The sequence below is a fragment of the Cydia pomonella genome, chromosome 20, assembly GCF_033807575.1.
Source record: "Cydia pomonella isolate Wapato2018A chromosome 20, ilCydPomo1, whole genome shotgun sequence".
Taxonomy (NCBI): domain Eukaryota; kingdom Metazoa; phylum Arthropoda; class Insecta; order Lepidoptera; family Tortricidae; genus Cydia; species Cydia pomonella.
The window spans coordinates 10,445,331-10,458,497 of record NC_084722.1 but is presented as its reverse complement, the minus strand read 5'-3'; the positions used below and the strand labels follow the sequence as shown (position 1 = coordinate 10,458,497).

Sequence of the window (13,167 nt, the reverse complement as noted above, 5' to 3'; positions counted from 1 at the left end):
GACACACCCCGTCCGACACCGCTTTCCTTTAATAGGACAATAGTTCGTAAAAGTCAACGTTCGCTGAACACCATTTACGTAAAATGGGTGTGTGTCTTATAATTAAAAGAAGAATAAATATACAATGGGTGGTAAATACAGCTCTATACATTAATGTTAATTGCTATGGACGGAGTGGTGATTAAGGCAAGACAATTATACCAGCTATGGTATTTTTGGCTAAAGTGGTAGTAGAATTATGAGCCTAAAAGATCTTCGTTTGTCTTTCGACGTTTGTTAATAAATTAAACATCACTTTAAGTTTCATTGATAAAAATAACGCGATTAAATGACAAAGTTAAGGAGATAATATTTTTTTTAAACCATTTCCACCTCAATATCAAAGTGCCATAGATTTTATGCAACCACACAATTTTATTTATATTCTTAATACTGTCACCAATCTAAATTATGCAAAATTTTCGCGAAAAAAACCGTTACATTTACGTCATATAGAAGACGCCTAAACTGTTTAGTTATCTGGGTCTGAATACATTAAGCCTAGGCCGCCGGGAATCCATATATGCCTCGCCGCAACTTTATTGTGTTATTTAGCTTGCAGTGGTTTAGCCCGAAAGGAAAACCTATATATGAAACTAAGTATTTGAAATCAATACAAGCAGGGCTTAAGAGGGAAGTATAGCTTTGCGATCCTAGCGACATAACGGTATTACTTCGATGAGAAAACTTTTACACTAACTACATCTTAACAAATCACTTTGATTTTGATGTCGATCGCTTCAGTAGGTATGTTATATTCTAGGTTTGTAAGTTTCGCTATTTATAAAAAAAAAAAATGGTATTTTATTTTTTTGCATATTTTGAAAAAAAGGAAGACCTATAAACCTACTATAGCCACCTAGCCATTGTGTCAATAACATACTTAAAAATCATGGATAATAGAAAATAATTAGAAGTCGAAAAACGTTTTCTCTTTTTGTATGGCAAATCACGTGGTATACCTCCCTCTTAAACTAAGTCGCTTACTGATATAAATTCAGAAATCTGAACTGTAGGAAACTGTAATTGAAAACCAACTTAAAAGTAAACGTAGTTTTAAAGTAAATTGAATACGCAAATAATTATGAATATGGGTTAAGTACCTACTGACAAAAATACCGCGTAACTCGCACTAAAAGATAAATTTAGATCATCCGTTTTGGAAGTAGGTGAAAAAATATAATATATATAATACCATAGGTCCATAGATATATTAATATTTAATAATATACACACCTTTAGAAAAATCAATTCGCTCTACAGAGGGGAAAATGTATAAGGAAAATTCATGCAATAGAAACATGGGAAAAGATCACCACATAAGGGGTGTACCGGAAAAACTGTAAACTTCAAGTGAAATAAAAACTGATGATAATAAACTATATTTTTTAGAATAGCTAATAAAAAGCTTTTAATGATTATTACACTTTTTTTTTAATGCACGAAACATCGAGGTAATATTAAGTATTTTTTTTCTAGCATGCAGGATATTGCCAATTTGCTCGCGATTTGGAAAATACCAATTTTTGTGATCTTTTCTTTTCACCGGTGTAACGTCGCATAGCGTAAAACCCCAAATTATTCATATTAGAATATATAATATAATAAGGCTTTTTACTGCGGTAAGAAAGCAGTAGTAATCTCGCCTTAAACAAAATTACAGCCGCTTATTTTGTTTTCGGTACAAGCCCTAAACTACTATTGCAATTATTTATTTCTCAATGTAATTCGATACCCAAGCTGTCATTTCCTGCACATCTTAGTTGAGTCAGCAATGTTTTTAAATATGTATATTATCGTTTGTGTCAGACAAAGGATATGACATATGCCACTATCTGATATGTTTCACAACCGTAACAGTAACCTCGTCGGTTCAAGCGAATATATTATTAATAATTCGCAACAATTAAAAATATTAATTTATCGACAATTAATATAAAATAAGCTAAATGCATTACCTATTGTGTTCTTATTGTCCAGACTTATATTGTAATCGTCGCTGCTTTGAGAACACAAACATAAGTAATGGTTATAAAATGAAAGTTTAACCATAAAATGCCAATCAATTAAGTAACCAGCTTTGCTGCTAAGTTTTAATACCACCTTATGTTCTCAATGAGATATATAACTATGAATGACTGAAACTTGGAAAACCGCTAAATATATCACATATATTCATATGATTCAATTTATACAAGTATTATGGCTTTTGGACTGCTCTATCAGTCCTCGGTGTTTTGTGTAAAACCTGACTCCTGACACACAAAATCTAAAGTTTTGACATATTAGTTTACAGACTTGCCAATTCCAAATTCCTAGGTTAGCGAGTGTTGGGTGTTGGTTTTTGTGTTTAAATCCATGTTTCCGCGAATACTTCGTTTACAAAATAAAACAGGTGAGGTGCTTCGAAACCACAACAAACAAACGTGATCGATGAACCTGCACCCATTCAACCTAACATTATTAGCTAACCTTGTTTATTTAGTAAAAGACGCCATCAGATATTTCGTAGCGGCTAGGGTGCTCACAAACATCTGAACTCGGCATTATAGTCCATGTTCACATATTTGAGAGCAACTCACCCGCTCCAATATTTCTGATGGCGACTGTACCTACTTAAATAACGTAAACGGGCCGAGAAATAATATAATTAACAAGGGCATACCTGATGAAATTAACTAGTTAATGTTAAGGTCACTGCGAGAAAACGTGACGTTAGCAGATGGCGAGCAAAGTGAACGACCTTACGATCTTAAACCAAGTGCGGTGTATCTGAGTTATTTATTGTAAAAATTCTAGTAGCTAACCACTAACATCTGACAGATGGTTAAGTTTAATACTGGTCTCATTAATATATGAGCCACAAATATTATATTTGATTCGAGCTTTGATTGGATAACCGGCTGTACTATTCTTTCGGAAATCTACATGGGGAAGATTCTAGAGTTCGTTAGACCACTGACCACCATCAGACCCGCCCCGGGTACCTAAACATTGCATTATCACGACTAAAAATAAAAATAGCGCGACCGAAAATAATCTACCTGTTGGTAAAGTATTGGGCAGAGGACAAAGTGAACGAACGACCTTCTAAATCTCGGACGAAGCTGCAAGAAATAAGATTTAATTTGTTTTAAAACCGCCAATAGCCACCGCATTTGTCAAATGATACCATTATCAAATTAAAAAATGCTATTTTAAGTTTGACAAATATTTGTAAATAAAATTGCCAAACGACCTTCCGGATCATGTACGAAGCTGTGTTTCCTTTGTTATTTATTTATATTTGTAAAATTGCCAAAAGCCCTTGCATTCTTCAGGTGAGCGCGTTATCAGATAAAAATAAAAACAAAGCAAGGACGCCACAGAAAATAATCCACTAGTAAAAACCATTCGGCAAAAGTGAGCAGTCTCAGGCCGGCGCCACATCGATCGGCTGATTCACAGCGCGCAGTAAGAGCCTTATTCGACGATATTTCGACAGTCGACAACGTCAAATATGTTTACACTTTTGCACTCTATTCCATTGTAATAAGGCGAAAGATGTGTAGATATCTTTAACGTCGATCAGACATGTCCTGTTTCGCTACTGCGCGAATTTCCTGTGATTCATTTGAATGTGGAGGTGCCAATTTCAGCCGGCTGTAGCGCCGGCCACATGCGTGGCAGGAGCGCCAGTGTGCAGTCGGTGTATAACAAATGTGTTTTTTTTAAGATAACATATGAGAACAACAAGTGTCTGGATGCGGTGTGATTTATTTTTATCATGGAGCTGACACTATTTGTGATAACGTTTCTATGGTCTTTAAGAAGTAAGTGTTGTCGTTGTTTTGAAACATAAAATTCTTAGTATTTTTAATCAACAAATAATATGTTATGTGCTAAATCGAGGGAATATGTATTCAAAACAAACATAATGTGCTTATTTTACTTTGTTATCAATGACCGCAAACAAACTGGCTGAACTTGTTTTAGTTGATAAAAACTCTATTATTTTATCTCTATATTTACTTTTAAATTCTAAGTATTTGGTATCGCTGTACGCATTACCAAGGGACTAATAAAAAAAAAAATTGGCTACTGAAAATTATTTGAAGCATAAGTTTCTAGTCTGAATCGTTGTCGTAATCGTTGGCGCCACAAAGGGTTGTAAAAAAGCCTCACGTGAACTTTAGATACCTATAATAAATAATTGACAAACATATTTTTATTTTAATAAAATGCAGGAATGCCCCATATGCTTCCATTGTATTAACATAGTCTTAAGTAACTGAGAACTTTAAACCTTAATGCAATTAGCCAAAAGGTTCACAAAGTGGGTTCTGCGGTTCTTTTATACTCGCATAAAAATATGCTCAGCGCGTATGGCAAACTATTAAATTGTACAGTTTTATCAACTTATCATTATCAGACGATTCCAATACGACACATGTGGCCGCCATTAAACATTGTCAGTGTAGGCGTTAATCAAGGCTGATCCGTTCGAAAAAATACATTTAAATTCAAAGCGGATTCCATGAGTCCTAAATGGGATATAAATATGCGGATTTTGATTAGATTGAACGGTGACCCAGACAAACTACGGGTTATGAGCAGATGTGTGTTGAATGATATGAATGTAAGCGGATATGGAATTTAGTTTGCTTTATACATACAATAATAATATCAAACGGGAAACACCGCTAGTGAGGGGTAAGTGGTATGTGCGGTTTTAGGACGTAGCGGGTTCGTAAATAAGTTTTTATCAGTTGCTTTTCAGTAACGAAAAACATCATTTAATTTGCATACATTTGCGAATAAATTCTAAGATATGTATGTCAAGTCCCCAAAGTCCGTTAAGCTACCATGGAAACAGAAACTATATAACAAATATCTCGGCAAAGAAAAGGAGGAATGTGTCCAGCAGTGACGTAATTAAAAGACAGGATGTTGATGAATAGGGGAAGCATATTAAAAGGAAAACGTTATATTTTTTTTTTTTTCGTTTTTGACTTGCCTGTTTCCCAATGGGTTGGGCAATGATTATGGATTATCAATTTTGGATTTCTCGAAGACCGCTGGACGGAATTGGAAACTTCTTATTTTGTTTGAAAGGATACTTAGCAATAACTGCCACTGTCAGAATCTTAGGATAGAATCCTGGAGATAATGAGGAAACTCTTAAAACATGATAGGCACACCCACCACTCAGAGTAATTTGAGTAATTTTAATTTAGTGCCTACACGTGCATTTGTAAAGCCCCATTTATGTGTTCAAGAACTTCACATGCAACTTTAGTTACATTGCGGTATTTATTTGGTTAATCGACTAAATTCATTATACTCTATAATTAGAAATACACGGAATATTACATGTACAAGTTCTTGAACCGACTAATTGGGACTTAATCGGATGATTTTCAAATTGTTTTATAAAGTCGGTTCTTTTAATTTATTTATTATGGCTATCAAATCTTTCGGGTGTGGCGGCAATACGCTAGTGATAACTTCTATAACTTTTGTCATAAATATATGATATAATGTTTATCTAAATTATTATGATAAATGCTTCATTTCTTATTTGTGACAGTTCCCAAATTTCCCTGTTCGTAAGATACATATGACGGTACTGACTGTATTATTGTAGTTAGTATGGATTGTTCCAGTTATAATTACTTCCGGCGTTAATTGTCAAAATATACTCCTTATCCAAATATACTCAAGTTTTGGCTTAGATTTTTTGCGTATCAACTACTTATAATAAAATATTTATTATTGCATAAAGATAAATATTACGAAAATATATACTTAAATAAGTATTAGTTCTGCTTTTCAGAATAAATAGTAACAGGTACAAACCAACAAACCAAAATGTACAATATAAACGAAATTAGTGATAAGTAGAAACCCTTTGTTTCGTTAGCAAACAAATTAACCTTTCGATGTTAATTTGTGATGAAACTGAGAAGGCTCTGAAACAGTTAACTATCGGAATACCTTCCGCGATGCACTTATTGACCCATTTTAACCCGTAAGGCTTCTTTGTTAGCTCGAACATTCCCTTTGTAACCCAATTTTTTATCAATGATAAAACAATTTGAGTTTAAACAAAAATTTAAATCCGTGAACAGTCACTGTTAACAAGTCAAATTAAATAAATGTAGAACTGGTCTGCTGTTAGGCTTCGAGAGATATTTTAATATAGCCAATAATGTCACTCCTACAACTGAGACGAATTTAATGACGTCTGTGTAGTCCGTCACACGTTGTAGGCTGTAGGCCCAGACAAAGGATTAAACATACATAGGTACAATAGATAGTCGGGTAGTTAAATATTCTTCTTCAATGTTAATACTTAATACTTTTTATTCTATAACAGTCGTTCAGTTTTCTTGTACTTTTTACAAAACTACTATGTGGAAAAACTAATCATAGCATAGTCATAATCAGCGTAGAAAAATCATGAATTCAATCATTCAATGTAAAAAATAATAAGAGCAAATTACACATTAGGTACCTACGTCTTACGCCATTGTGAGGTTAAATCTAGCAATTTTGAAACAATAAAAGTGTATTGTATGCAGATGCGACACAATTATTCAGAACTTTGCCAAGGTGATTCAAAAGTTTCATTGTGTGATATTTGTAATGTGATGACAAAGAATAATAACAAAATTAGTAAAGTTTTTTGACTGAGCGCTACGACGAACGAGAACAGAGAATTTACGTACGCCTCTAAAACAGTTTCTAATTAAGCGTCACATTGATATATAGATACATACATCAACATAATCAACAAATGCAGACTAACTAGATTTAGACGCCGACCCCCGAAAGGCTATAATTTATATTGAACAAATTTCGTGCCATTCTTATGGCAAGAGTTAGATGTAGATACGACGTCTTTAACTTAAGACACAAAATACTTTTGGCTGCATCGTAATTAATAAGGGTAAGGTCAGTCACCCCAAGTACGCAATAAAATGTTGCGCATGCCAAAATGCGCATACTTCAGAACCGATTTAGAACTCTCGATTACTTCGCAATCTTCGCATTAAGCACTCGATGACGGCCTTTAAAATGCGAAATTACACGAAACCAACGTTGAGGATGTGGTAGCGCTCGTTGATTCTGCGCTTGTATATTTAAACCCGTCTTACGATTCCTGAATATTTTCTATTTGAGTACCTTCAACATGTTACATACAATAAATATATGTACACTGACACTGTACATTGTACAACCCTAGAGCTCGGTTTCTCAGTAATATTGTTTTTTTCCCTAAAATAGGTTGCACTTGCAGACATTTCTCTATTGTATTAAAGTCGCAGCTTGTAACGAATGCAGATGCTCACAGCTGTCCCAAATATCATTGAAGTACAGTCCGTTCATGTTCATACCATATTGCACGCGAGGACTGTCATCTCCTCACAGTATTAATTACATCAGAACTCCGTACGTATGTACAGTCGCCATTAGATACATCGGAACAACCTAGGTGCTCAAAAATATCTGAACACGCTTGGATAATAGAGACGTGTTCAAATATTTGTATACGTCTTGGTCGCTCCGATATATATAGCGACTGTACCTTCACGTGAAAATTATTACTTATTCTTAGACCACACAGTTAATTAATTAATCTATCTACTTATCACTCAAATACGCAAGAGCACGATAAAGAGGCAAAAAGACGATATACGGATTTTGATTTATGCAGTAGCCCCTCGGCTATTACTGCCAAGTTCTATAAAATACGTTATTTTACAGTGTCTTCTGGGATCCGCTGCTACAGCTGCGAGGTAGAGCACACCACAGCGTACAACAAGGCATCCAAGACATTTCAAGCCACACAGACGTGCGACCACTTCAACGGCAGCGACGTCAATGCCATAGATTGCCCGGAGTCGACCATGTGCGTCAAGCGGGTGACTACGCAAGACATCGGGCCAGATCGTAAGGATATTTATTGATATCAATACACTCAACTACACAGTTTGCTCCGCAAAACAAAGAGACGAGACGCAAAAGCACGTCCACGTTGCAAACAGTGCAACGACAATGACGTCAGTCCTTCGTGCCACGGAGTGCTCGGAGTCAACCGTGTGTCGTCAAGCGGGTGACCACACAGGACATAGGGTCAGATCGTAAGGATATATTATTAATAATGTCGCTAAATAGCCATAGGTCAATTAAGTTCCACGTAGCAGTAGGTAAAACCAAGTAAGATGTTTCAAGTAATGCCGACGTGCGAAAATTTCAACTACAGGGACGTCAATATGCGTCAAGTGGATGACCACGTAGGTCATCGGGCCCGATCGTTTTAACGCTTTAACTCGCACAAAATACCCATATGACCTAAAGCTTTTTTAATGCTTATTGTTCTGACAATTCTGGATGAGGAAAATTGCTAAAAGAGGGGTCAAAATGTCTGCTTTCTGGTCTATGTTGCGTAAGCAAGGATTAGCTTAAAAGTGACGCTTTCTATCTAACTAAAGCGTAAAACCAAGTAGACGAGACATCTCAAAATAAGTCAATGTTACGAACGTTTCCACCGCAACTGCAGCATTATCACTTAAAGGAAAGCATAATTTTTATACAATTTTTGGCAAGACGGGAAAGGGGTTAATTACTTAGTCAGGTCATAAGTTCCGGCACAAAGGTTTTATTGATTAAAAAGTTATGAATACAGATCCCTTATTTATGCATATCGTTTAAAAGCTTATTTAATGATTAATAAGTTAACGTAATTTTCTGCCGCATTTTGCATAATTCTATGTAATATTCGGAAAAATTCATAAAAAATACGCTACTTGTTTAAGGTGATTTTGAACACAATTTATTTTTCTCTTTAAAATACTTGAATCTTGCTTTATTTTGATATATTTTTTATATGAATCGGACTGACCTTATTGCTACTGTACATGTTTTACCAAATCTACTTGTTGTATGGTAGTAAATCTAAGCGTGTTACTGAAAAGTAACCTTAGTTTTTTTAATCTAAAGTAAAGACTTGCCCGAGAACTAAATGCTGGTACAGACGTGTAGGACAAATAAAGTAGTTTCATACAAATAAACAATTGTAATTACCATGTAACTACCTATTTTATTAATGTAACACTGATTTTTACTCCTTTTTGTAAAGTATAATTTTTCACAATACAGCTGCGTATTCGTGTGTAACGACCATAAAGTAAATAAATTACCCTAAATTTAGAACAAATTATATTACGTTTTAATAAGTATAAAACAAGCTTTAAAATTATGGCTATATTTTATTATTAAAAGCTTTGTATTACATTTTATCAGTCAAAACCTTTGTGACAGAACTTATGACCTGACTATGTACATCGTCCATAGCATAGATATCTGTTAAGCGAGAAAAATCCCTCGTTGTTCGAATCCGAAAAACATGGGTCACAATTACAATGTCGTTATAGACACTAGCCGCAAGTATAGCCAAAACCTTAACTCACGTCCTTCTACCTTTTAATAAAGTTTTCTTCTCTGCGCATATATCCGTATTAAAATTACCTTACCTATAGGTAGGAATACAAACCTAACGCAAACTCATGAACAGGTTTATGATTAAACCAAAAAACCCCAAACCGCAACAAATTTCCGCACAGCAAATTGCAAAGTATTTGTACATAGTAAATAAAATGTACCTATTTTTATAAATGAAGCCTTATTTCCTTAAGATAAGAGAAAAGTTTGCACATAAGAGACAAATTGTATGCATGATTTAAAATTTATTAGTAGGAAAAATATATTGAAATGGACAGTATTCCTAGTCTGTCGCATATCATATATTATATGTATAGAGGTAATCAGCAACCTTCAATTAAGCAGTTTAAGTATGTATCATGAAATTTATTCAAATTGTTCAAAATTTACTTATTTTTAGGTAATTACAATTTCTAACTTAGCCTCAAAAGAATGCTGGAAACAAAATATGGATCACAAATGGTCTGAAATAAAACTTTGTTTTTCAGTTTCATCCAGAAGCGTCAGACGCGGCTGCGCGCCTCAAACCACAGAGGGCATGCAAGAAAAGGTCGGCAGGCACTGGAGGCCAGTCAACAAAATCTACGAAGTGTATGAAGAGGGTTGTATTGACGACCCCAGTAACGAGCACAAGCTCACTAAAACAGTGCTGTGTTACTGCAGGGGAGACCTGTGTAACAGTAGCCGGAAGATATCTATATTACCCGCTACCTTACTGATAACATTAGGAACAATGATCCTATTTAGTCCAAGTACTTAAAATTGTGTTTATCATTTTATTTATTTTCTAATTAGAGCACAATATTTAGGTTAGAATTAGATGGATACAGTAGATAGTGGAGCAACTCAATTTGCTTAGGGAACAACATAGTTACTTACAATTTAGTTGAATAGCCTTACTTACCACGAGCTTCACATTGGCATATTCGCTAGTAAGATACGCAGACGTTATCGAATATGTCAGTATCAAAGTTGTGGACACATGAACGAGGAGGTGCGTTTCCATGTTACTATTTTATTCCCTAGCCCATTCCGGTTCTGGTGTCCCACTGCTGGGCAAAAGTCTCGCCTTGATCTCCATTCTCCACGTCTACCAAGTTACTAACTACTACCTACGTTATCAATACTAACTCAAAATGTCAAAAATCTAGATAAATTGTAGTGTATGATTATAATTATAAACTATTTTCAGGAGACAGGAGTATTGATAAAATAAAAAAAACATATTAAAAGCATTTAATATTGTAAAACTGTATTAAATACGGGTAAGGATAAGGTGCCAGTAGTTTTAATGTCGTAAATAAAAATATAGTCGTTCAAAGAACTATTATATACATTAATGTGCTTTTAAACTTTTTATAATATAATAAATAATAGAATATAGGAAGATTACGCACACGGATCTAAAAATACAAGGTCCCGACTTTAAAAGTTAAATACCGAGGCGTAAACGAGCTCTATATGGCAAAGCACTAAACTAATTAAATGTCATGCTATTCTTACCTCGGTTGTAAGTGTGTTGAATATTATTTTTGTTTAGCCGTATGCCTTATTTTTTAATTATGTTAGCAAGTGTAGCATGTAAAAGTAGGAAAAAAGCAACGAGTGGCTATAAATTACTCTCTCTTCCTTTCATCTCCTTTCGGTCGCGTTTTAGATCGAGTCGAGTTGTAAATTACTTATTCGCACGTGCATTGTACAATGTTTTACAGCACATATGGCCATTTTCGACATAGGTACTTAAAAGTGCTAATTGTCGCACTAGTGCGGAAAAGTAGCCCCATGTGCACAAATAGTTATTTTACGATACAAGTGCGAAGAATAGGAAATTCGTAACGAGTGGCGATAAATTAAAACATAACCGACGGGAGTGTTTGAATCAAACTGGTCTATCTTGACAGACATTCAGACGTACTCTCAGAGTAAACAACAATTGAGGCGGATATACATGTATCGTACAACGTTTTACAGTACATATGACGCTTTAAATTTTCGACATAGTTGCATAATGTGCTAATTTACGCACTATTGCGGAATAGTAGCGCCTATGTGCATATGTACTATAATAGTACATTACGATACAAGTGCGAAAAATAGGAAATTCAAAACGAGTGGCGCTAGATTAAAACACGACCAAAGGGAGTGTTTTAAATCGACACGAGTTGCGAATTACCTATTCGCACATGTATCGTACAACGTTTTACAGTACATATGGCCCTTTAAACGTTTGACACAGTAACGTAATATGCTAATTAACGCACTAGTGCAGTAAAGTAGCACCATATGTACTGTAAATACATATGAATGACAAACAAAAAATGTTAACGATAAGTTTTATACTGCCATAATTAGCAGGAATGAGTATGAAAAGTTATTATCTGATTCAGGCGTATTTATGTAAAAATATAATCGAGAAGGTATTGGTAAAGTAAATACAATTATACTTAAGTCGTAAACAGTGTAAGATTTATGCGATAACGCGGTAAATGTTTGATACTACTGATACTAGTGTAATTATTTTAAACCCTTGGTGTTCAGAGTAGAAGTATTATTGTACACTATGCATGAATATAATGGGCTTTAAGTCCTTGACTTCCTGCAAATCTAGATAATTACTTAAAATTATGTAAATAGGGTTGTAGGGTTTGGGTACTTGCGTGACTCGCATGATAATTTATCATGCGAGTGTAACATATCTACGCCTTTGTATTAGCTATAGTCATTGTCAAGAGTCATGAAGTGAAACACTAATAATAAAATTAAGCTCTAGGTATAATTATTTGTTATTTTAGGTACTGCCTGTATATGAGGATTGGTCATGTGACATTCCTACTATCGCATTTAATACTAACTGATAATTTTTAAAAATATACCAAAGGCTAGTGTTGTAATATGAATAACATTAAAAGCATAAACAAAAGTGTTTATTTTTCATTTTGTAGGATATAAAAATATATTAAGTACATGATTCATTGATTATGACGACTTACCTGAACTAAAGGACTTGTTTGTTGTGAGCAAGAATCATCGTTTAAGAGGCCACGGCATCTAAGAGGACACAGATTACTCGCGTTCACAAGCAGTCCTAGGATGCACTTTCTATCAAACCGCGTCGTGCGCGAGTGGAATAAATTACCAGTAGCAGTGATAAATGCACCCTTAGTGGATAGTTTCAAAAACAGACTTGACAAACACCTAAAGTTATCTAAATAAACATTAATTGTTAAAAAAAACAAGTGCAGTGCACGCATCAGCTTTCAGCTGCTTGTGTATTGAACAAACAATATAGTATAATATTTCAACTCGAGCTCAGCCACTTATTAATCCACATTTTTGCTATTGTTCACGCGATTTATTACTTTTACTTTAGCACACCCCTAAAAACATTCGTTTTCTTCCGTGTTAGTAGCAAGGTTTGATGGTATCTTGGCTTGTTAGAGAACAATTTATTTATTTATTATAAACTGATCGGCGATTGCCCCTAGTCACACTGATGGAATGTGAAGACAGGGCCTAAGATGGAACTCACCGTTCAGTAGTAGCCTATTCACTCTTGCTTTAAAGAGACTGAGGTCATATTTATCAGGGAATACAGATGGTGGGCGTGCATTCCATTCTTTAGCCGTCCGTACCAAAAAGGTG

At 34.7% G+C, this 13,167-nt stretch overlaps 2 protein-coding genes across 3 annotated transcripts in view; one reads left to right on the top strand and one right to left on the bottom strand.

The window, feature by feature from the left end:
- LOC133529348 (rabankyrin-5) overlaps nt 1–13,167 on the bottom strand; it is a 69,411-nt gene that overhangs the window by 49,933 nt on the left and 6,311 nt on the right. The gene's annotated exons all lie outside the window — the stretch shown is intronic.
- LOC133529353 (uncharacterized) lies at nt 850–12,709 on the top strand. The gene is made up of 3 exons (XM_061867057.1): nt 850–3,851; nt 7,789–7,974; nt 10,014–12,709. The coding sequence occupies exons 1-3, from the start codon at nt 3,806–3,808 to the stop codon at nt 10,283–10,285; spliced, it is 504 nt and encodes a 167-aa protein (XP_061723041.1). The 5' UTR covers nt 850–3,805; the 3' UTR covers nt 10,286–12,709.